This window comes from Heliangelus exortis, chromosome 2, assembly GCF_036169615.1.
Source record: "Heliangelus exortis chromosome 2, bHelExo1.hap1, whole genome shotgun sequence".
Lineage (NCBI taxonomy): Eukaryota > Metazoa > Chordata > Aves > Apodiformes > Trochilidae > Heliangelus > Heliangelus exortis.
This window is the reverse complement of record NC_092423.1, coordinates 37,106,596-37,133,026: the sequence shown is the minus strand read 5'-3', so window position 1 is coordinate 37,133,026 and position 26,431 is coordinate 37,106,596. Positions and strand designations below refer to the sequence as shown.

The following is a 26,431-nucleotide window of genomic DNA, read 5'->3' as shown; positions in this document are numbered from 1 at the left end:
GAAGGACCTTATTGCGTTAATTAACAGTAAGATGTTGCCCCTAGACACTCCATTAGGGAATATTAACCTACATTAGGAGTTTAAAAATGCTTCAATACATTTTATTTCTGTTTCTAGCCAGTGCAATCTCTCTTGTAAATCCACACATTTAGCAGTGCTGACCTCTTCAACCTCCTGTATCACAAGCAGAAGTGATCATATTTTCCATTTGCACTTTGCTGGATGCAGCTGGGTAAGGCAAAGTGTAAATTGCTACTGGTAGGGCACTGAAGAATTCTGCTCTGCCAAATATCTGTACTTATTTTGGCACAGGCAGAGAAGACACCACATTGTGAAAAACAGTGAGAAATCACATGTGCAGCACTTCAGTCTCATGCAAGGTGTTTCTAGTCATGTCACTAGATATACCCTTGCTTGCTTATTCCAGGCCTTATTTGAACAACTGATTGGAAGGATCCACGTAAGCGTAAGCAACATTCCTTTTTAAGAAACTCAGTATAATGCCAGTTACTGTTAGACTCCAGCACTGAACCACTTTTCTCATTTTCATAGCATTGTGAAAAATATATTTAAAGCTAATTTAGACACCTATAGCATCACATTGATCAGGATTCTGTGAAACTTGTTACTTCTCATTAAACTTCAGGTAATCAGAAACAGAAATGTAAGTAATTAAAATTTTATTATTTAACTACCACTCTGCAAAAGCATTTAGTACTTACTGAGATTTCTATTAAGACAAAACTTGAAAACCAAAATGAGAAAAAAAAAATTCTATTTGAGATAGACAAAGTCATTTAGTGTGTCTTGCTCATTTACTGAAAACTAGGCTGCTGCTTCTCAGAAATACCATGAAAACTACCACCAAATCACAGAAGGAACCATGACAGAATAGACAGCTACAGGGAAGCCAGGTCTATGCTGCTGTGAAAGCACTACACCAGCCTCTGTTGCTGGGTATGCTGGTGGTATAAACCCTTCTGTCATGGCAGCAGGGCACAATCTGATCCCGTATCAGAAGCAGCAACTGGTTTTCTTTTTCCAGGGTTCCAGAATAAGGAGGGTGGCCCAGGAACCAATGCACTTATATACTCAGAATGCCCCACAATTTTAGCTCTATTATTTATTAAACTAGCTCATAAACTATTTCCGACTATAAGGGTAACTTTGAGTCCTACCACTACAGCCTTTTAGTGGCACAGGATTATTTTTATTTTGTTGTTTCATTAAGTGCTTCTATTGCCCATCCATAGGCAATGACTAGAGAGCTGCAAAGGCAAGGTGTAAACTAAGGATCGATTTTTTTTATTTTGGAAGCTCTTTCAGAAAAAGCTGGTTTCCATGATCATGAAATTTAAAATACACTATGACCACAGATTTCTCAAGACTATACATAGCTATGAAACATCATGGGAAAGTACTTTTGACTTGATCAGTATCTGATACAATAAGCCTCTGCAGAACTAGGAGGAAAGCTGTGGCTACATATTTACTAACACTCTATTTAATTCAACTCTATTTTACCTTTCTTGAACGTTTCAGTAGAAATTTGATCAAAATTAATGAAATAAATGTGAAATCTGTGAAATTTGTTAAAAGCTGTCTAAGAACCTTCAGAAACAAAAGGTACACCTGAAAAAAGCTATACACAGAAAACTGTTGGCCAGAGTGCATAATCCATTGCTACATCAAGTTGGCACTGAAGCAGTTTTGCTCTAGGTGATCAAAAGCAGGCCCAAGTTTTCCCTGTCAGAAGGGCCAATCTATGACCTGTTTCAGATGGTATTCCCCAAGCTATTCCTCTTGCATCCCTGTTCTCAGAAGAAAAAAGGTTATTAATTTCTATAAGGTGCTTAAAAAAACCTTTAAGTGAAAACCCTGTATAAAAGGTCAGCTAGTAATAACCTCAGAATTTTGAGTAAGACTTAAAAAGAAACACTTAACTTCATGAAGGACCCAGAATCTGGTTTTTTTCTTTCATTGGATATCCAGACTAAACACTACCCTGAACCATCAGGAAGGAGTTAGGTATCTATTCATACCCATTTCTGCTTCTGAAACATTCTGGTTAGCACTATAAGCAATCATTCCATTTCTCACTTGCACTAAGCTAAGTCCTTTATAAGGGAAAGTAATTCTCGGAACTTGATGTTTTAAGATTTCCACCTACCAGAGACTGAGTGCCCAACTGTACTAATGAGGTCAACTCACATTCTCATTTGAGTAAATTTCACTAGTATAAAAAAAAAGAAAACCAGGCACTTTAAATAATGCAAAAAGTTTCATGAAATTTTTAGAAGTGTTAAACAGTCTATTACTTTCATAGTAGACAGATAGGTAAGTTGCACCCCAGAAAAAACTATTCCATGAATTTGCAGCAACCCAGCTGTTCTATTGGTCCCAAGAGATGAGAAAAGAAAGATTAGAATGGGTGATTACATCCTAAGGTCATAAGCACTTTATTCTAACCTTACTGGTGTGGGAAGAGTTTGCTTCATTTCTATCTCAATAAACACTACATAAATACAGTCCCAGGAAATTTAATAGTTCATGCAATGATCTGAAAATCAGTACATTTAGCACGTACAGTTTTCTAAAAGCTGCACATTACAAGCTGAATAGGCTGGTCTGATAATGTCATCTGCTACCACAACACAGACCCCTGCGACTTGGATTAAGAGACCACTGTAGTAGTTTTACCAGGATCTGTTGCCAAGATCTCAAAGCTTCAGGATGCAGTCATCATTACCTATGTATGCCCCCAACCTTTGTTACTACAAGCTATACACCAGAACTCCCCTAGTTTAGCTTGTCTAGACATAACTTGTGGCTTCAGGAGCTGCTTCTAATCCTGTATGCAGAATGTTTTGGGCTAGTTAGGAAGCATGATAGCACCTGAAACTACCATACTTGTTAACAAATATTCTGGAAAGCTCTAGGTGTGAATACATATATCTAATACTGCCTTATTTTTAGGCAGTTCCATCACAGTGGCTTGTTTTTGTTTAAGAATCTAACTTATTTTTAGAACACCAGGTATGGCAGAAAAATCTGTTAAAGAATGATAACAGTCCATTATGAAGTTTGCTTCATGGTTTGATTATTTTTCAAAATTAACAGCTTTGCTGCAAGTTAATGGATTATTACTTAGGCTAGAGCACTGCAGTGTCCAAAAAGGCAAGTATTAAAACATTGGATGCATACAACAAATATAACCCCTTTTATTTATAACTGCTTTACATGATGCTGTGACAGGTTCTCAATAATGACAATATAAAACTAGAAAAACCTTTATCTGCACAAGTATAGCAGTTCTTAACTAAGACTGGTCAACACCAATGTAGGAACTTTTGCTCTTTCAGTGGTACTTCTGCAGTAGCAAGTTTAGCAAATACCTAAGTAGACCCTAACTTTTCTTCACTGCACCCTGCCATAAAGGTTTATCTATATTGGAAAATGTTACATTTCCGATGGGGAAGCAACTGAAAATTGTTATCCACAATTCCTGCTAGGTAACCCCCTCCTCCAACCTAGAAGGATCTGGTCCTAGGGAACACTGTAAACAGCAGGTAGCAGTAAGCACTGGTAGCAAAGATAAGCCTCACAGTGAAGTTCCCATCCACTGCCAGCTACTATGTTCCATTTACAAGAACAGACAGACCCATAACATATGTCCAGTCTAAAGGATGTGGTCCTTGTTCTTCTCATTCCAACCCTACCTCTGTAAAAAAGGGGACAAGGGAGCTAAATGAGTGCATTCACAATATACTGAGATTTAAATATGGCTACAGGCTTTTCTTTGTAGTTCTCAAATTCTTGAGATTGTAGAATCAACCAGATTTACCTGAAAGCAAAGGAGGACCAAAGCCTCTACTGACATACACCCGCCTTTGAAATGCTGTCAAGTTCCTTTAAGGATTTGATTTGTAAGCACTGTGCAAATAAAGAGAGGAACTGAAAAAAGTTATGAATAAGCTGACAGGAATTTTTCAGCTATGGAATATATCAGTGGTTTAAACTTCCCTGTTTTGCTTCTCTATGGAGTGCCCAGTTCTGTACTGACAATATTCTCAGAATCAGTGTCAAACCTCCTAACAAGTCCAACCTCTCTGCCAAACCCATCCAGCACTGTAACATGACCTTTGATAATCTACAGTGTTTTCAATACATTTCTTACAGCTGTATTTTTCCCCCACCCCTGCAGAAATTAACGAGCCTTCAGTAAGAACTGCTGCATTCTGCAATGGAAGTGTTTTGTTTTTTTGGTTTTTTTTAAAGGACTGACCATAGTTGATTCCACAAGAGAGTCATTTTTAAAATTATGGTATTTGGAAGGTTTTTGTTAGCTTAATGCCCCACCTGCTGGCTCATGACTAAATTACATTGTGAGAGTTACCAAGGAAGTCACATGCCTATTATTCTGTCACCAGTAGGTAGCTATATGCTGTCATGGCAACTGGTACAATTCCATGTAGAAGATGGACTGCACAGCTGGGTCCATCCCAGTGTGAAGATGAACATACAGAAATAGAACCTAGAAGGTTATAAAACATACATTCATTTAAGATTCTTAATATCCATTCAGATTGATCACACTACTACGAAGCAAGATGTGAATAAGAAATACCACAGTGAACTCCTCACATATCTTTAGTCTCCAAGAATTCCTGCATCTTCAGCTGACCCCAGTTCAGACATCAAACAGATCTTATATTTAGGAAGATTCTCAAAACCAGATCTAAAGAGTCTAGAAGAGAGCCAGAAGTCAAGACTAATAATGTAAAAAATATTTCAGTCTCATTTAAGAATGCAATTTAGAAGAACAGTTTAAAGGCTGAACTTATTTAAAAGAGCAAGTACAGTCTTCTGCAAGCTCTGCTTGCAGTTAGTGCTGGCCTGAGACTACAAACTGCCTAATAATTTGAAAAAGCTCAAAAAAGGGACTTTTCAGCAGATGTGGCTTCTGAAAGCCACATCAAAAGTCCCTTCTGAAAGTCACATCCATCCTCCCCAAACTCGGGGAAATTACATCAGTGGACACCTGCTCAGCTATGCCAAGACATGAAATGGCTCTACAGCAGCCCTGAACAAGACAAAGGAACCTAAAAAATGTTCTTTCCCTGGACATACATACAAGGATTTGCAAAGTGCCAACTTCAGGATTATATTCTACTTCAATCCACTGACTCCTCAGCTAGAGTCTCCTGGATCTCTAGCAGCTATTACCACAGAAAATCAGCAGCCTAAAAGACACTAAAAGCTGAACACATAGAATCAAGTTACATGTAGCTAGAGAAGTAAAAAAATTCCATTTTCAGGTTTCTTGCACTGCAACTGGTATGTTTAGTGTTGTCTCAGTGTTAGAATGCATGCTTTGGAATGAACTGTCACGTAGCCCAGAAGCTCCTCATCTTTGAGTCCTGTGCACCTTACCAAGTCCCCAGAAACACTGCAAAACAAAGCTCATCAGCCCAGACTCCACAATTACTATCAGGCAACACAGCGCTAGAACACCATTTCTGAAATGCCACCACAATTGATACTTCTTATCTTTAACTAATACAACTACTATGGGAGCTAATGAATAATTTCTACATATGGCTGTCTCCCAGCTCAAGGAATAACCACTGCAACTGACAGGCAAACACAACTGACAAGGTAGATTTTACTAAAGCATTTGTAGCATTCAAACAGAAAGCCCACACACACTGATTTTGTTGTCAAAACCAGATGAAGTCCAGCATTTACAGAACTGTCTTAACAATAAACACCTGTTACTGCAATATTTTTCTGAAGTGATTCAGAAAATAAGTTCTATCTGTGTACAAAAATCTCTAGTCCAGTGAAAGCAGGATCAAGAGTACTAAGCAAGCAAAATTACCATTCCAAACATTTTGTGTTGTATCAGTAACCTACCTGCACAAGAGAAACATCTAACAAAAAGGAAAAGACCTGCTGCTTTATTTTTTAAACTCTGGTATTGTGAGCAAATCAGTTTTGCATGTTTGCTCAAAATAGAGGTAACTAGTAGTCTTAGGGGAAATGACATTCACTATGTAAGGTAGTGTCTATGTTATGCATACACTGGATTTTTTCAGCTTAACTCCTGTTTGGAATACCACAGTACTATTTTACATCACACTGAACATGACAGCCCTCTAATGGGCATAGTGAAAACATCATCTGTAACAGGTTCTGAAATATCCCAACACAGCATTGCTGCTCAGGACAATTGGGTGTTGTCCTACAAGTTGTCCTACAAGTCTTTTATGATTTTTTTTTCCAGTAATTAAAGCCACAGCCTTCGGAGATTGACACCCTAGCAGACATGTAAGAGAGGAAGATACTTTACGGTTATGTCACAAAACCAACGGGGAGGATGGAGCACCTCTCCTGGTTCAGCCTGGAGAAGGCTCAGGTGAAACCTAAGTTGGCTTTTCAGTATTTAAAGAGGGGTTGTAAAAAAGATGGGGACAAACATTCTAGCAGGGGCTGTCGCAACAAGGCAAGGTGCAATAGTTCAAATCAAAATTACTTAGATTCAGACTATTATTAGAAAAAACTTTAAGATGAGGGTCATGAAACAATGGGCACAGCTGCCTAGAGGTGCAACAGATGCCCCATTCCTGGAAGCATTCAAGGTCAGAACCTTAAAAAGGTCTCTTTTCAACTCAAGCTTTGTGATTCTAGGATTTTTAGTTATTATCAGTTAAATTTCTCATAGGGAAGAAAAAAAAGAACAATCTCTACAAGTGGTGGTTCTATTAAATTTTTTTAGGTAGACTTTGCAGGCAATTTCATTTCTTGAACACCTGCTGATACCATACTAAAGGAAACGGCACGAAATAGAAGAAACATGTTCAGATCATTTAAGCCAGAAGTAAAAAAGCACCACTCAGCAAAATATAACTCCTCTAAATTTAAGACAGAAGCACACAGAGTGTAAGGCCACACTTATCTTAAATGGGGCAAGGGAAAAGGAAAGCAGCCTTGTTGGTAGTTTAAACAATACATTAAAACGTAAACACCTTTGTCTAACACCTGACTTACACAAGTCCCAACAGGAACAGGTTAATGGGTCAGTCTGGAGGGCACCATTGCACACACAAACCTGCAGGTGTTGCAGACTCTACAGAGCACTCTTACAAACAGGACACCTCTAATATTCCACAGTACCAGAAACAGATTAACCAACTGCTACATGCATCTTTACTTGACTATGTATTGAGAGGTTTTGAGGTTTTATGATTTGGTATTATGCTGCCAAGTCCTTAAACAGTTAGTGTATGAATAAACATTTTTAACTGTGACATATTTTAGTGACATATCTGAATGCAAAACCTGTCCTCCTCATTACTGTACTTATTAGAGCATCCCAACCTTAAGCCAAAAAAAAAAGAACAACAGATTTTCATGTTCATCTTGAGCACCAAGTACACAGAAGTTCACACTACTGGAAAAGTGTTTTTAATTTAATTCACAGTACCTGAAGCCAGTGCAGTCACTGCAGCAACACAAAGGCCTTTGAAATCTCAGTTGATTCTTTCTTTCTTAAAAAGAAAAGTTACGAAAAAGTATGAAGAACCCAACTAGCTTGTGAAGCTACTTAAAACTTTATCTCGAGATGCGTTTTTCATCTGATACTTTAGAAACCTGGATCATTTACTTTCTCAGCTACACTGAAACTGGCAGACAGTACATACATCCTAAAATGCTGGCCTACCAAGTCATTCCTACAAGAAATAGACTGTACACCTGTAAAAGGCTTTAAAAAAAAAAAACAAACCAAAGAACCACACCACAACAACCCTGTTCCTTTAAGGTATGCAAAATAAAACCCCATGAAACACAATCAACAAAATACCATTTTCTCTCTTTGTAGCATTCAAGTACCAAGGATCACCTTCCTGAAAGACACAGTTTAACATACTGGTGTAGTACTCAAATACCTAGAAGGAAAAAAAAAATTCCTTTTTTGATTGGGAATTAGTGCCTGTTTAATACAATCATTTAAATGGGAATCCAAGAATACCATCTGGCTGTCCCATCTGACAATAACTGTGTCAGGTGACACAGCTTGTAAGACAGGTATGAAAAGGCCACAAAACCAAACAGGTGCACTGGAAACTTCCAGTAACCAAAAAGCCAGCATCACAACTACAATAGAAAAACACAATGCTTGCATTTCCTTGGCCTTTGCCTAAACAATAGTTTCTTTTGGCAAAAAGCTGGCTTGCTATTTAAAGACTTTAATGCTTTTGGTTCCCACAAACATGCTTGGTGCAAGCAAAGGCAGATCTGCAAGTACATGCTACAGCCTACTAATTCATTTAACATGGTCCACTTGGTTTGATAATACAAGAGGCACGAGACTGCAAGAAGCACCACTTGTTTACATATTTTGGAAATGCCTTTAGCTACAGTCATATTAGACAGATGTTTCAACTTCCTGAACGTAAGGCAGAAGAGATTTACCTACTGTTTTTGTGTTATACTTATAGGGTACTTCAAAAGAACATTAAAAACGCACGTTCTTAAGTTACAACTTTTTACTGGCATATGCCACAAAATGTACAACTCACAGATGGGAACAGAAAAGTTATTTCCTACAGGTGAGAAATGGCTAACAAAACCAGCACATGATATAATGGAAAAGAAAATGAATGGTACTCCTAAGGCCTAGGCTATGCATTTCACCGTGATAACCCTTCTCAGCACGCTTGTAAGAACTGTTTCTATCTAGCACCACTATTGCAAAGATACTGAACAATCAACTCAATTCACCAGATGGTCCTACAGATAACACTTGGTCAAATAAACATAAAACATGCATCTGTGCAGGTATCTTGTGTTTTATCTCTTTTGGTGTTGAGATTCCTCAGTGAGAGCTATGCTTTGTTTTCTTATAGCTACAGCATAAAGCCTAAAATACATCCCCCAGGGTAATCAACCTAACTAGAACATTAAGCCAAAATGAAATCTCCATTTGCAATGAAACAATTCCCTTTTATCATTTAACTGACATCAGTTTTAACAACCTGAATATGATGTCTAGATACTTAAAGTTGCAAAGGAAAGGGTCCTGATTATTCAGAAAACTCCAGATTTAATTCTGTGGGGTTTTAATCTTAAACAGATAAAATCTATTTAATAAAAAACCTGTAAAGAAGCTGGTAAGTATAACCAAACAATTAAGTTTAAAATAGCCCAAGAAAAACATGGCAAATGGATAATATGGAAACACTTCACACAAGTGTTTTGAGTGACAAGGAACAGTCTTACCAGCTTGTCGTTTACTTGCTACAGGAACATTGGTACAATTCTACACTAAGTGGCTCCAAAACATTGTTATTTCTATTCCTCCCCTTCCCTTCCCTTAATGCCCACTTCCCTTAATGTATCAACTCAGTTTCACTGTGTCCATTTCATTAACACCTACATATTTCTGGGAAAGTCTTTTTCTAGCCATTACCCTTTCTAAACCTTAAAATTTGAAGTACAATATGCAATCCTACAGAAACTCACATACATCCTTAAAAGAGGCTGATCTCCTTTTTTGTCTGAAGGGAACAAGGTATTGGAGAAATGCAGACTAGGACCCAACAAACATACAAGACTGAGTACAATTCTCAGTTCTATTCCTTCAAAACTGCAGCTAAGAACTACTACAGAATTTGTTACTATGAATTTGTAGCCACTCAAATTCTCATAAAGGGTAATAAGTCTCCAATAGGTTCAACGAATCTTTATTATGTCTTTCTGAAGTTAGCTTACAATTAACTCTAGTATTACATTAGCCTGGTACTAGAGGTTTGGGACCAAAGTTAAAATAAAAATTTATTTTAATTGTTTCAAAATACATTACTAAAATCTACGTAATTATTAAAATAGGCTTACAGATACTCTTTGATTAACAGTTTGCATCACAAAGGCTTATTTTACATGCAGTATTTTCTCACAGTTTTAACATACAGCTATGACTAACATTTTTCACGTAAAAAAAGGCATACTGTACTGAGTAGCCAATACAGCTAATTACATTCTTGCATCTTAAATTACTTACAGGAATTTCAGGATTATCTTAATTACTTTCCCAAAATTAATAGTGATGCTCAAGACTGGAGGTACATAAACTGTCATAAATGAACATAACATTGATTAGGCAGTCTAAAAGACAACCAGGACATAAAAGGGCTTCAGTTGAATTAGAACTTGACATCTCTGTTCCACTGATTAAGAGCTCAGTTTTAAAATACAACCTCTTGGGCAAATAGCTGCTTCTACTTTTAAACTGCAAGAGGTAACTGGTCAGTATTAGCCACTTAAATTGTGGTTTAAGAACAACTCCAAGTAACATGCAAACTGTACCTTAAAACTCAGAAGAAAATCAACATGCACTAAACAACCATATGAACTCTTTAACATTCCAGTTAGTTATCAGAGGAAGCATGCAAACTATTAATGAAACATGTAAGTTTATCAACTCTTAAAATTTTAAACTGCAAACAAAGCAAAACCAACTTTATCAAAACAGGCAGAACGGGAACACAAATTTCAACTTGAAGCAACTCTTCGCAAAAGGTTATACTGCACATATTGCTAAAGCAAACTGTTGGAACATCCAGTCAAGCAATTTAGATACTTGTCTTTGTTGATCAAACACTTTTGAGTACTGTTCTTCCTCTTCTGAAGTGATGGGGCTTCCTCTCCTGAAAGAGGATAGCAAAAACAATACATTTTTTCTAGATAACAACCATAAGACAGCAACTCAAGTTTCATGAAAAGCATCGTAAGACATTCTATACCCTATTCACCCCTTTCCAAAACTGGTAAATACAGCTTCTATATTCCTGCTTCAGAGTACATGTCCCTAGTTTACAAGTCTGCCCTTCTAAAAAAGGAAGCAAAGTTTTAAATGTAACATTAATAAACAACAGAAATTAAACATCACTCAGAATGCAATCAGAAACTGCAGTTCTACAGAGAACTGAACACAGAGCAAAAGAAAATAAACAGCCACCAAACTGGTCTAGTTCATTGTTGAAGCATACATATTTTACACAAAGTATGAAGACCCACAATCCACAGTGGGTTATTAATTACCTCATGTAAAGACTGTAAAGGCCCACCATTATCTATCCAAACTAGGCAGTAACCCACTGCTCTTTCAGTTATTTGTCACTGATAAACAACATGAATTGACTGTTCAGCTCAGCATTTTTACGCAGTCTTGATTAAACCCAGCAAATTCACCTTCAGCACTTGTCCTCAGCATCAACTAACTGAAAGCCAAACTCCTTTTATCTTGGATCATTAACAAGAAAGAAAAAAAATTCAAATGGCATCACAGTAATGAATCCCTTCATCTTTGTGGTAACCTACAGGTGAACAAAGTGAAGGTCATCTGTGTGTTAGGGATTTGATTTTGCTTTCACTACATACCTTGAAGTAGTCTTCTTGTGATACAAAGGTGTTCCCCAGACGGTTCTCAGGATTAAACAGACAGGATACTACTGTTTGTATGCTCCTGTCCACAGACTTCTGAAATACAATCACAGGCACATCTACAACACTACTGATTTTCTTAGTCCACTACTAGCAACCTGGGTGTAATCCCAGGGTTTCCACCACATTAACCATTCCTCTTATCTTCCCTGAGCTTTTTTTTTTTTTTTTTAAATAATCTTGGTAACTCATTAGTGCCCTTAAATGTTACAACATAACAGTTCTAACTAGTGACATGCTACAGTTCAGTTATGGAATAGGCTGACAGCTGAAAAATGAAGCCTCCTTTAAAAAATTCAATACAGAGCCAACCACTGGCCAGACTGAGGTCACGTTCCACAGAAGGAGGAAATGTAACTAATTCAGATGCATCAAGCTTAAAATATCTGCATAAAACAGCAGGCTGTGCTACATAACCTACTTTATTATCTTTTAATTTCTCCTGTAATTCCCAGCAGATTAAGTAAAGCCTGGACACTTGAAACCACTGCAGTACTTCACTGTACATATTTTATACAGCCTACAGCACTATAAGCACTAACACTTGAAGGAAATGTGAGGCCTTCTGAAATTGTACACAGAAGTCTGATACACTTGATTGAGAAACTGTATGAAATGGCAACTATAACCTTAATTTCTAGGATACTAATCAGCAGCCCTCTTCAACAAGCCACAATCCTCACGTACAAATTTCTGGGAATAAGATTTATAAAAAAACCAAAACCCATGAAAATTTTGAGGAAGCGCTTACCTTTTGTGGACCATTAGTAGACAACTGTGTTGGCTCTGCAACAGCACATTCCGTCTGTATAAATTCTGGATCCTCAGTGCAGTGGTAGCTTACTGAAGTGTAGACCTGTATAATTTTTTTACTATTGAAGTGTTTCAGTAATGCTAGGAAAACATGCACACCTGTGTTTGTTTTGTCACTGGTCCTCAGCTAGCCATAAACAATGCCAACCTCATCTTAAAACTTCATAGTTTCACAAGTAAAGGAAAATATTGTATCCTGATCTGCATTACTAAGTCAATTATTTTTCCTTCCAAGAAGGATTTATGCTAATAAAGAGTCTTTTCTCCACATTGCCATCACTCCAGAACTAGCTCCTCAACCTACTTTCTCCACATATGGGTTTATTAAGTGTACTAAGCAACAAAGGTGTTTACCGAGGATCTGAGACAAGCAGCAGGTAACTTGGAAATTAAGCATTAAAATCCAATGAAAGAAAGGAAAACAAAACATCTATGTTTCTACTACCAGAAGTTGCTCTTCAAACAAGAAAAACTGTAGAGAAGAGTGCTTCATCCTAGTACACCGAATTTTTTTCAGATGTAAGCAGGTTTAAAAATGAACAAGCCATTTTACATTTTTTCTAGAACTCTCCCTGATTACCTCTGCTTACAGTAAAGTGCTGCAACTGACAACCCAATTCAGAGTTTAATTACAATAGCTAAGAGACTGATAAAGCATTTATTCTTTATTGAAAGATCCTTCCAGATGTTTCCAGAGAAGACTGGCAGCTTTTACAGCAAATTTTACCAGGAACTTTTCATGAAAACCTGTTCTGCTTATGCTAAAATTTTAAATTCTCTGATGAGAACATATGGACTAATACCACAAAACAGTTAGTTCTGTTCCACCAGTCAGCTCTTAAAAATGCATCATGTCAGTAGAAAATCCTAAACAATTGTCACCAGCTACAGATTTCTATAGGCCAGATTACATACAAATCCAGTCAAGAAACGGTTGGAATTTTTTTTTTTTTTTCAGTATCAGGTTGTCAAAACAGTGTGCTGAGAAAACAAAGTTCCAGAAGCTTCACTTTGTACTTACCGGAGGCATAACATAATTTCTTTGCTCCCCAGCAGGCCACGGTGGATGAACCTTAAACAAAAATTGGATGAGAACCAACTTTATTCATTCATTTCCAAAGGCAAGGAATTGCTCTAAGATCCACTATTTTATAATATTTCATGTAGTTGAGTAGTTTACAGCCTTCCATCCAGTAGACAGTTTTTTCATGTGTACCTCATACGTGTTTAGCACAAAGTCATCTATACCCCAAATTCAACTCCATCCTCTTTTTGTTTAAAGTTTAAAAAGTATTAATAAAGATCAGGAAAACAAGGGGAATCATAGCAGCCTCGCTGGCAGCATCCCAAACCTCCAGTTTACTTACAGTTTCTAAACTACTTCTAGTTTAGATTCAGTAACAGGACTTACCCATACATTTCACTTTGGAGTTAATCAGTACCAGTCAAGCCCTTTCTCAGACATCTTTAGAGCTAAAGAGCACAAGAACCCTCTCTATAAATCTGCATATTCACACATCCTAGTAATACTCAAGAGATTCTGTTTCAAGTGACTAACATCAGCTACACATGCTGTATCATGAAGAAATGCAAAGCCCCCTCCCATAAGAAGAAAGTGCTACTTTTTGTGAAATTGGGAAGATAAACATCACTAGTTCTGTTTTTCCTTTTCATTTCTGTGAAGCAGGAACTGAAGGGAAACAATTCAGAGAAACACAGAAAGATCAAATCCCAGTTAGCACTGTTCACTGAAGTTCTGTCAGGTATCAAACAGCCTTTCTGCTGCTATTGAAGAATTACATACCTGATAGCTGTAGGCTGGCTGATACCCTACAGGAACTTGCTGCTGTATCAACAAAGCTGGTGAACTGTATGGATATGTCTGCAAAATAAAGCTTTTTTAAAAATCCAAGTTTGAAGCACGATCAAAGTATGATATTTGTCAGTTATTTATAAAGCCAGGAGCACATTTTTAGAAACATTCAGTCATATATACATTGTTGCTTTAACTGTCCTTTCAGAATATCTTCATTGTTTTAAAGAAACCCAAATTTCTCAGATTTCCCATTTGGCTTCAGCACTTCAGGCACTAAAAATCTCAAGACAGTGGGATTCTGAAATGTATCACATGTCTAAAACCCCCACACATGCTTGTAGTTGTTAAGTCCTTTCAGAAGTACAACTCACCCTTAAACTTACTAAAGTTGACCTGAAAAAAAGCAACTATCCTGAGGGCCAGTTTCCTGAAGCCAAATACAAGCAAAGTGTTACAATTCAGACAAGTTCTCTGAACATTTCCTCTTTGCAATTATTTTTAACTGTTAACCTGGAACCTTCTTAGCTTCCTCAGAAGATTTTAAAGCACATTCCAGCATTTCAGATAATTAATTCCTCCTACACTATTGCTCTCTTCCAATAAACTTATGAGCATCAACAAATTTAATGGCATCAAGCTCTCTCCCTTAAGAAAACAGTATTTCTGCAAATGACTGCAGTCTGCTGATCTTCATTCAAAAAAATATGCATTAACATTACTTTGCAATTAACACAGCCCTGTTGTATTTGCCGTATCATATAGGGTTAATATATTAAGTGACCATCACCTGGAAAGCCTTTAATTCACAGCACAGGACTTAAAGTATTCTGCCTGCCCCTCAGACAGAAGTACCAATAAAGACACACTGTACTGGTCACAGCTGTTAACAGAAGGTGTTGTTCTTACGGACAACAACAGTTCAAAAACTTGAATCAGAACATTGTTTGGGTAGGATAAATAAAAATAAGAACACCAGCCAACTTCCGGTTCCATACTTGTTTAAAAAGAAGTATTTTTAAAGTTTGTGATTTATTTTGAGGCAGGGCAGCAGTACATTAAACATTCAGACACATTTGGTTTATAAAGTGCATCTAAAACAAGTAACAGGACAGCCTAGGAACTGGTATATAAGTGTATCTTACCTCCACCTCTAACACTTGTCTCATCCTCAAAAAAGTCTCTTCTATTTTACAAAGTCATCACAACACTGAATAAATTTTAAGGTCGTTACCATCCTTTAAAATTTTGCACTTCTTACTGGAGAGCGAGAACTAGCAGGCAATGCAAGACAACTTCAGGACTATGTTTTGAGATTCCAGTATGTGATTAATCTTAAAAAATATTTAATTATTTTAATATTTAATTATGATTCAAATTCAGCAGCACGAACAGCCTTACCTGAACATACTGTGTTACTGGGCTCATCACAGGTGGAGGCTGCACATACGTCTCTGTACTCTGACTGCCCCACACACTTTGAAACTGTGGTGCAGGAGGATTGAAGACTAATGGTCTGGGATGCACATAAGAACCTTTTTTTAAGATAAAGAAAAAAACCTGAGACATTTTCACACATATGCCATTAGCATTCTGAACACAACTCTCAAAAAGTCTCATTTTCACTCCTACATTTAACTTAACATTAGCTGTATTTGATTATGCTACCAACCCGAGTGTTACTACCAAAGCTGTGCAACATCACACAAGTAGCGAGGCTGTAAAATTCACAACTGAAGTTTAATTGTAAAATACAAATTACAGCAGATAAAAAGGATTTGCAAACATATTACTGTATAATTTTTAAAAAAACTGTTGTGTACACTTGGATATGAACAAATTTGGTTTCGTATACTTACACAAGTTTTGCTGCTTTCTAATAGCTGGCCCCAATTTCAGCTTTTTGCCGTGGAAGTTGATTTGAGACTGAAAGACAGGTTATTCTGTAAGCTAAGGATTCAGTGAAGTGGGTCATTTGTTTGATTTTAAGGAGACTACTCTGCTTCTACACCACAGCATCATCTTGCATACAGCCTCAAAATCTCCCTTCTCCTCTCCCACCTCAACACCTTATACCTTCAGTTCACTGCAGTGGTTGGTCTCAGTACATGCATTTGCCCACTCAGTAACTCTTCAAACCCATTATGCATCACTTGCCTTAATAGCATCAGGAAGTTCTAGTAGTTTGCAAATATTTATTTATGACTCATCTTTCTGGTTTTAAACACAGATTAAAACTATTGTTGCCTCAGGCTCTGTATTTTTTATATTAAAAGTGCCTATCACCATACTGATAAACATTCTTTGGAATCGTTCTGACAGCAGAGATAAGAACAGGAGTCAGCCTATTAGTATCTCAGCACCTGTGTTTCCAACCAATTAAAAAAGAGCCATAAGCCTTTGCTGCCAGCCTGCCTGGCTGGTGTTTAATATGTTCCCAGCCTAGGTTCCCTTGAAGCCCTATTTTCATTGCTACTTACCTGTCTTCCCACAAACTTCCTAATAGGCTTCATGGAAAGTGTTAGAAGCTGTCCACCTAACACTATCGAAGTGGAAGCACATCCTAGCACTACCAATTACTTGCAGGTTACCGTTTTCTCTCCAGAGAAATTTGCACAAGCTTTGCTTCAGAACATTGAGCAAACATACTGAGTTTTCACAATGTTTTTGGCCACAGCATGAACACAGCTCACAAACTAATCAAGAAGAGAGAAACTGAAATATGTTTTACATGTTCCTCAAACACCCAAACCAAGGAAAACAAATCCCTTTAAGACTTGCTAAACAGGGTTGGAAATACTCTTCAGGAGTCAGCAAATACCTGAAACACACTAAATGTCTCATTCTGCAAGTTCTGCCTAAATGCTAGGGTTTGTTTTTTTTTACCATACCCTTATATTTCAAGACCTATTGGGACTGATTGTTGAAGAGGGCCTCCAAGATTCTGTTTTCAACAAGATTATAGTCTCTGGAGTACAGAAAGTTGCACACATATATTTTACCTGATTAATGTTTATTCAGGTACTTAAGACCTTCACCACACAGAGCTCCCAGAAGAGAAGTAATCTTTGGGTCTGCTCTCACATTCTCTGCCAAGATGGTGACAAGAAGCATGTTTCTCTACCTATTAAGATGTGCGTATCACACATGCTATTACCTAAAGTTACAGCTTAGAGGACTACACCAATGTTTTACACACCAGAAGGACTATTTTTCACCCCAATTAACAGAAATTTAGTATAAACTGCTGAAGTCAGTATAAGATGCAGATGCAGTCTATCTAGACTGCCTCAGGCAACACTAAGGATTTGCCTGCTTTATAATATGCAGTTTGCAATTTTAAAGCACCTAGGGAAGCTTTTTCTCCCTTTTTTGCTGAAGAATGTGCTTTGAGCAGGTAACAGCAACTTTACTGTTGATGGTAAAAATAAGCAAAATAACAAGAGCCATATGAAAAATGTCTTATTTGATCATCTTCTCATACTGATAAAATAAGGATGTGGGTGGAAAAAAGATGAAATACCCTACCGAGCTTGACAGGTGGTTTTTACCTGTTACTGCAATACAGTTGTGCAGAGAACCATGCAACCACCTTTTCAATCTGAGTAATGAGAGCTCTTACAAGACAGACCTCCCCCTCAAAGGAGATGGAGTGCAGTTACAAATGGAATCAGGCCTAAGTAAGATGAAAAATATTTCCAGTTGCACAAAGCTACTGAGCTAGGCTGATAAATGCAGGCATTTTAACCATGGTGATGCTGTATCTCATTTACATGAAACACTGACCTCTCAGTACAGATAATGCCTGAAATGGTTTTAGTGCAGTGACCTCTGCTTGTGACTTACGCTCTAAAATGCTGATGTTCATCCTTCCCCTTTTTCCACCCCATCTTTGTAGAATCACTTCTACCTAGATATGCTTCTTCCTGACAAGGCACTAATTCATACTGCATGCATACATGAAATTTGCACTGAAAGAAAATCTGCCTTAACTCTGAGTCTTCCAAGACCTCTAAAGTACAAAGTCACCTCAGTGAATGCTGATGGAGATACACCAGCACCTTCTGGTTTAAGAAACACACAAAAGATTAGCAATGTACACAGCTCAAAGGACAGTGCTATTTCAGTCTGTAGAGATATCCACCCTTATAGCAAGCATTCCACACTCATCTAGTACAGTAAGTGTAAGCCAGGAACAGACATGGTTGTAAGAATAAAGATTTAAAATTTCTACAACACTGAATTATAAAAACAGAAGAGCTTTAAATAATGTTTTCTTATGTTACTGTGATTCTCAATAATAATGCCATCATGTTTATGCATCTGCCATAAGCACAAGAGTTCTAAGACCACCAGCCAACACAGAAACCAAGTACCAAAACCATGAGGCATTCAAGTACGTAAAAGAATTAAAACAACCAGAAATAATAATATTAAGTGACATGTTCAAGCACACCAGGGCTAAAACTAGTTTTAAGTAAATGGAAAATTTTTCACCGGTTGACTTTTTGGGCAGCCCTCAACTCTCTGTTCTAATTTACTCTACAGAGTACCTGACTTGGTTTCCCCCAAAAATGCCTCCAGCCTCAATAAATCAACTTCTTCAGATAATTTAGACAAAGAGCTTACTTCTACTATTTTTTGAACATCCACATTGTCCAGGAAAGATACAAATCCATACCTGAAAAGAACAGAATAGGCTACTCAGTAACCGGATTTTGATTTTTAACTAAATTATTTTGAACAAGACAAGTTAGTAGTACATACACCAGGTACATTACACTGCATGCCAAAAGTATCAAGTAGGACATTGTTTATAATGTTATAAACATATTAGTTTATTATTCAACATGAACACATATTTAGTGCTAACTAGCAGAGTGTACTACTGGGCCAGATGAAATTAAACACCAGATCCTAGAATAATATGAATGAGATGTAAAGGCAATTCTTCCATTTAAACTACTAGAAATGAGTACTATTGATGGTATTACTAACTCAGGAAGTAAAAGAAAAAAAACTGTAAAGTTTAAAGGTCTAAATTACCTTTAAATTTTCTATTTACTACATAGGTTTGGATAATAGCTGATATTCCAGAACAGTAACAGCAGTGAGATACATGAGCCTTGAAAAGATTGTGATTTATTTCACTGTCCCACTGGTTTATCTAGTCTATAAAATGAAGATAATTTCAGAGCATTACAGGAACAGTTGTGGTAACCAACGGAGTATGCCAATTTATTAGCAAAATTCAGAAACTTACACTGGCTAATTTCACAACAGAATTCACCATGACAACTAGCAACAAATAGGAGGAAATCAAGATTTCCAGCTCATGTATTAGTATACACGCTTAAGGAAAAACCCGAGTTCTCAGGATCTGCACACAGAATCTTAGGAAAAAAAAAAAAAAAAAAAAGGCTGGCAGCAGGAAACTTCAGAGGGTGAACCTGCCTTCCAACAGCAGGGATAGCTTCAAAATTGTTTGAACTTCCCCAGAACTCCAGTCCAACATCTTGTTTCAAGTGTTTAACCAGACAATTCAGAAATTTTTTATTTATACAATGTGAATGCCCCTTGCTTCAGTTTTGTTTTCTTAAGTTTAACTCTTCATTCACATAAAACAAACTTGGCTGTTTTCTCTGTAACTTTTGAGTGTTAGAAGAGTACAGTCTCATTGCCTTGAATAAGCTACTTACCCCTTCTCTTAAATATCCTTAATTCTATCCAGATTGTGTACTGATTGTGTACTGATTGTGTACTGATTGTGTACTGATTGTGTACTGATTGTGTACTGATTGTGTACTGATTGTGTACTGATTGTGTACTGATTGTGTACTGATTGTGTACTGATTGTGTACTGATTGTGTACTGATTGTGTACTGATTGTGTACTGATTGTGTACTGATTGTGTACTGATTGTGTACTCTAGCCATTTTGTGAACCCTACAAACAGTCTGCATAAGCATCACACATATTTCAAGCTTTGTTTTCACTGGTTAAGAGGCAATAATCCTCTTTTGCCTAAATGGAAACCGAAATCAGAAAAATCAGATTATTCTTCAGGACTACAATGAGTTAGGGGCTATCCTGATTTACAGGTTTCATAATACTAGTTCACCACAACATAAAACTGCAGCTGGCATTAAGGATTAAGCACATCAAGTGTGTTGCTAAGTAGATGCTCTTATTATCTATGACAGAATGACATACACATAAGCAACAAAACACTTAATTTTTCATGTTCTACTCACCCTTTGGAAACACCAGTTCTGTCAGTGATGATTTTCACCTCTTTCACAGTACCATACTGTTCAAAGAAACTCCGAATTTCCACTTCATTCATCTAAAAGATACAAAGTCAAACTTCTTCAAACACATTCAGCTGCTTAGAACTGATCTAAAGCAGCCAGTAGCATTTTTTAAAACCATCCTCTACAACCCTAAGACCTAAAGTTACTCACCTGTCCAAAAAGTCTTTCATTATTTTACAGTATCTTAACATAGGTTAAGACATAAAAAACCAAACAAACAAAACAAAAAACAACAAAAAACCACACACACAAAAAAACCCAGGAGTTCAATTCCCATTTCCTTCTCACTTAAGTACCCTATACAAATCTTAGACAATTAAAAGTATATAAATACCCTTATATCAATTCCACCAACAAAGACTGTGTTTGGCATGATTTTTCCTTCTGGTAAAACATATCCTTGACTGGTTGTTGACAGGCGGGTACTATCTTCCAAGACACCTGTGCACTGGGTCTCCACATTTGCCGACTGAAAAATTGAAACACAAATTTATAGTTGGTCTTATTTTTATAATTCACTAAGATACTAGAATGCCTGCATCTTCCCACAGACACAGCATGAGACAATGAAATGCAATAGCACCTTTCCTATTACTCTAAAGTACTTAGTGCAAGGAGACCATTCGTAGCAAAAAAAAGTTGAAGTAATTATTCTTTGAAGTTCTTAAAACTTAAATCTGGACCTAAGGCAGGCTACTTTAAGTAACATGACTATATGAATCTTTATGACTACTGTTGCTACTACTACCACTTCGCACACCCAGGCTTCAGATGCATCCTTCTTTTGGTTATGAAGCATTTTGTCATCACCTAGGACTCATGGGTTCATTCTGCAGAGAAAGATACAACACTCCCTAAACATTCAGTAATTCAGTATTTTTCCTTACACTTCAACTGGTGTGGCAATATTCCTACATCAGATATTATAACCTTTGATTTAGTCAAGGGTACCCAGTATTTTGAAACCTAATAATTTGCAATAGGTAGCATCCAATTTTCATGTAACAATTTTCATTCTCAATGCACACAAACTGAAGCTGTGAGCAACAAATATTGATTCAAAATGACACCCAGTATGGGAGTGAGACCATCACAAGAATTGAACTATACTTGAGGCACATGATATGCTCACCAATTAAAACATAGCCAAAACTAGAATCCAGCCTTCCAAATAGTTTCAGCATGCCTGAACCAAATTTTCTACAAACCATTATTAAAAGGCAAAGAGGGTCTGTCACAGTCTCTTTTCCTGCACCTCCTCCAGACAGGTTTTAACATTAGTTTGTTCAAATTAAGCTGACTCTGCTGTTTGTCAAGAAGATCAGCATAAAGTGAGCAGTTTTTCACCCAACTAATATTCTGCTACTGTACAGAATCAGCTTACTATGATAAAGAGACCAGCATGAGATCCACCCACCTCAGGATCAGAAGAGACAAAAGAGAGGCTTTTCTTCTGAAAAACATTTGGTCATGAACTTAAGTTTCATAGAGCTATACCACAGACAAAATCTGGTTCCATTTATCAGTCACTGGAGCCTACATTAATTTATTCACTATTGCAAATTCTCAGTAAAAGTTACAAGTTAATTCCTTTCCTTTAATCTTCCTAAGAACATCCTTAACCCTCCATTTAAGTTGGACACCACAACTTCCACTCTTCCATGGTAGGAAGATTATGTAATTGAACATTTCTGCTGCTAACAGAGAAAGGGTAGCTCAGTCCCTTCCCTATTATTGTAGTAGGACACCATCGTTCAAGGAGATGAAAACTATGTTCCACAGGAGAAAAAATTTTGCAGCACCCTTGAGACAGATCCACTTCTGACCCAAGCCTGATCTGCAGCTATGTGAACACTTGTGGTAGCACAAGAACACAGTGGCAAAAACTAAGCAAGATGTGAGGAGACCACTGCTTTGGCAGCAGCTCCAGCTATAAGAGCATTTCAACTGAAATCTGCAAATGCAACTCCACAGCAGCCTTAAGCAGATCTAATTGTTGGCTTCTATTTATTTATGGATGTTTCAGCGAGCCAGGCTGAAAAAGCCTTCATTCACTTTCCTGTGCAAATTCTCTGGCAACCTAAAACAGGAAACAGCTCGCAGCAAAGGCACCCAAAAAGTGCCAGAAGCAGCACAAGAAAGCAGAGGCATTCAGCGACTTGCTGGTGTGCAACAAGTCACAGATACCCTTGGCTGCCCTGGAACTGCAGCATTTGTTTCCGCACACTAATGATACAGAACACAATTTTAAACGAAAATACACTTCTTTAATGCTTTTATACAATAAATATCTAAGAGTAAACAGGCTACTTAAGCATTCTGAAAAATTGTTCAACATCAAAAGCAAACTTTAGAATCTGTTAATATATGGGTTTTATTATCTTGAAAAGGAGCTGTTGCTGAAAAATGCACAAATGCTAAAAGCTTTGAAGTACTAAGACCAGACAGAAAATCACCTAATTTTGAAGTTATTCTTCCAGTCTTCGGTACTACAATGCAGAACTTTTTACCCATCTTAACAAACCACTGCTCCTTCTAAAACCTGTGCAATATAACACTATGTAAACAATTTAATTTCTATATACAGTATGGGCAAAGAACTCACAATGCTACTGAATCAAGTGTCCAAAAGCCTAAGCAATCTCTAGAGTTCAAAATCTGGAAAATTCCTAAGTTTATGAATTGATGACCCTGAAATTATAGCATTAGCTGAAGGGAATCATCCCTTTAGAAACACCTAAAGAGGAGCTGATTAGACTGTACCTCTCCTGAAGTATTTTAGAAAACAGATTTCTAGATGTCAGGAAACTCAGAGCTTATTTCAAGTTTTACCAGCTTTGGGAAATTACAGGGTTTTTTCCTTTGATCAAAAGGTAAATTTAATCAGTTTGCTCTTTGCATCATTCAAGCAAGCATGAAGGAAAATGGATTAACCTCTTGATTACAGTAGTCATAAGGCTAGATAATACAGTAAAAAAAGAAGTGGAAAAGGACCACCATAAGGGCTTGGTTGTGGAAATATTTAGCTATTTAAGTTGGTTTACAAAGAGAAGTCTTATGCACATGTAGAAGAGTAAAATCTTCACTTTCCTTTTGTCCACCGAACAAAGCCCTGATTTCTCAGGCTTCTGTCTCTCCCTGGCCTCACATACTGCTAAAGTAAGTATTAAACACTTTAAAAAATTAAACATTTAGAACTCCTCATATTTGTCCTACTGCGCAGACCTTCTGTGCTCAGGGCTCAGTTACCATGACAACACTACCTGAAGAAAAAACATGGCTCCCGCGACAGGGAAAACAACGCCGTCTTCCATCTAGGCAGCAGGTGGAGCTGTCACTTAAGTACTGTAATACGCTCACACGCTAATGGCTGTTACTTCAAAATTACCCCTACTTTTACGCCGTTGACGTAGCTATCGTTTAAATGTCTGGGTTGCAGCCGCGAATCTCAATTTTTCAAATAAAAATTTCCTCCAGAAACAGCCACTTCATGGTGAAGGAGCAACGTGTGAGTTCAGTCAGCAGCCGGAGCACTGACCACACGGAGTCCACACCGCACTTCGCGAAGCCGCTTTCTTTTTTTCTGGCAGGGGTGAAAAAAAAAAAAAAAAACAACAAACCGCACCGAAACAGAACAAAAAAAACCAAACCAGGGAACCTCAGGCGAGAGCGTTACCGATACGGCGGGGCCGCCAACCGCCACCCCGCTGCCATTTAACGGCCTCACGGCCTGTGGGCTTCGCACCCCGCCTGCCTAACGGCCCCGTTCCCAGAAGAGGGGCAGGGGAAGAGGGATTCACGTTCCTCTAAGGCGCGGGGCCGAGGGTTGAAGGGCAGGCACCCCTCTGAGTGGAAGCTGTTCGAACACCCCCATCGCCTGGGGTAAGAGTTCCAGCCCGCTCCTACCGCCATGGCGGGGACGAAGCCGCCCCGCCTGGGTGGCCTTGGCCTGCCAGGACAGGCGGAGGTAGCGGCCGCTCACGGCATGCGGAGGGCAAGAAGGGCCGGCGGTGCGAGGCGACTCGGCGCCACGTACGAGGACTATCACAAAATGGCCGCTCGTGGTGCGAAGTGCCTCCTGCCACGCAGGCCTCCCCAGACCATGTCGCCGACGGCTCCGCGCCATGACACTTTCCCCCACACAAGCCCCGGACTTTCTGCTTGCAGTATTCCCTCCCTGACTTTAATACCTCACGTTCCCTTAAAACTGTAAAACCTTCAAGGTGTTCAAAAGAACAGTCACCCTCAGGGGTTCAACTCTGGCAGTAGCGTACTCATCTCTACGGTATAAGGCGACAATCCCGCGGCTGGAGGCAGCTTCATTCCTCACCCCACGAAGAAGCAACGAGAGACAGCTCCGCAGGAGGACCCACGCAAGCCACCAACAACCCCCGGCACCCATCCGCCCCCTGTTCACAGGCACCCCCTTCAACCCGCTCCCCACTGTGCCGATCATGGTTCCCTCCTCCACTCACCATCATTGACCGAAGCTGAGGCTGCGCCCACACACTTATAAAATAAACGAGGCCTTTAAAAATAAGAGCTGTAGGAACTTTCGAAATAAAACAAACACCGAGCAGCCCTCTCTGTCTTTCTTTTAGTGCTCTTTTTTTTTAAGGTTTTTTTTTTTTTTTTCCGTTTTTTTTTTTTTTTTTCTTTCTCCTCTCCTTTTTCTTCAGTTTTCTTTCGAGGTGGGGGAAGGCAGCTCCTCTTCCCCTCACCGCTCTTCTGCTTAAGTAGCCCGAGGTGGGAAAGGGCGGGGAAAGGCCACACCTTCCCTCGCCGCCGCTCTCTCACAGCCGCTACCGGGGCGGCCTAAAGCGTCCTGAGGGCCCTCGCCCTGTCTGGATTTTCACGGGTCAGCTTTTGTGCTTCCTGTGCTTTAGTGGGATGTCTCTAAAGGGTGAAAGATACCGTATCTTTTCTCTTTGTTGAAGAGATTAGGTGGGAATATTATTGGTGGCCTTGTTGGTGAGCAGGACGTTGCTGTTGAGTGCCTGCGGTACCAGCGCCAAGCTCTTTTCGTTTTGACAAGAACAAGAACTTGTTTGGTTTGACGAGATCTGCCAGTGGTGTGTTGTTTGAAGAGGTTTTCAGACGTAATGAGGCACAAGCTGAAGCCACTTCATCAATTTTCATTAATTGGTGGCATGTAGCTGTTCTAGAGCGAGCTGTTCCTGTCACATCTCTTGCTGCCTTTATTGAAAACGAGCTGCTGTCTGCTCACCAGACTCCCAAGACCTTTCTAGGTAGAAACCACTCCGTGAGCCCCTCTGGTTCTAGAGTAATAAGGAGCTTATAATGAGCTTTGGAAATTACTTTTAAATAGCTGTTTACCACTGGTACCAAATGTTTAGAACAGACACAGATTTTCAGAAAGTTGCAGGGAGAGGGGAAACTTAGGGATACCTCACCAAAATAAACCTAACTTCTGGGCTGGTTTAGTAAGGGTTTTTTTAGTTATGTGTTGCTTTTTTTTTAATGGTGGAGACAGAAGAATAAAACCTGTTTAGGAATATAATGGACATACAAAACTAAACTTTAAAGTGTATATAGTAAGTAAGCTATACTTTCCTATGAAATCTGTTTTCTTCTAATGCTTGGATCATATTTTTAAGTGTTCACCTTTTTCAGGTGCTGATATTAATAATTAAAAGTAGATTGCTACATTAGATATACCTGGACCCAGAGCTGTTTTAGGGCATAGCAGTAACAAAGTTCTGATCACAAAAGATGTGTTTATATTAACTATAGGAGGGATATTGGTAAAGCTATTGGGGTTGCTGTATTATCCAAAGGTAAGCATATGCATCAGCTTTTATGTAGCTAATGTCCATTTACTAAAATAAAAGAGACAGTCAGCAGTACTGTATCAGACTGAGGCCCTGAAAATGTGGTCCAACAGTGAAGGGAAAATAGTGTGCAATATTTAGTTGAATAAAATGGTCTCATATTTGACCTTAAGGGTGACAACAGGTTAATATCA

The 26,431-nt window shown here is 38.3% G+C and overlaps 1 protein-coding gene across 2 annotated transcripts; it reads right to left on the bottom strand.

The window, feature by feature from the left end:
- Positions 1-9,730: 9,730 nt before the first annotated feature.
- DAZL (deleted in azoospermia like) lies at positions 9,731-25,009 on the bottom strand. Of its 2 annotated transcripts, none has more exons than XM_071735561.1 (11): positions 24,921-25,009; positions 20,780-20,914; positions 20,386-20,477; positions 18,761-18,812; positions 15,991-16,057; positions 15,533-15,666; positions 14,123-14,200; positions 13,340-13,390; positions 12,257-12,361; positions 11,443-11,541; positions 9,731-10,709 (listed from the first exon to the last, which is right to left on the bottom strand). In XM_071735561.1, exons 1-11 carry the CDS (start codon positions 24,924-24,926, stop codon positions 10,656-10,658), a joined length of 873 nt encoding a protein of 290 aa, XP_071591662.1. In that variant the 5' UTR covers positions 24,927-25,009; the 3' UTR covers positions 9,731-10,655. The 2 variants fall into 2 exon arrangements, with proteins under 2 accessions (XP_071591662.1, XP_071591661.1); XM_071735560.1 differs by lacking the exon at positions 24,921-25,009 and adding an exon at positions 23,709-24,523.
- Positions 25,010-26,431: the final 1,422 nt, after the last annotated feature.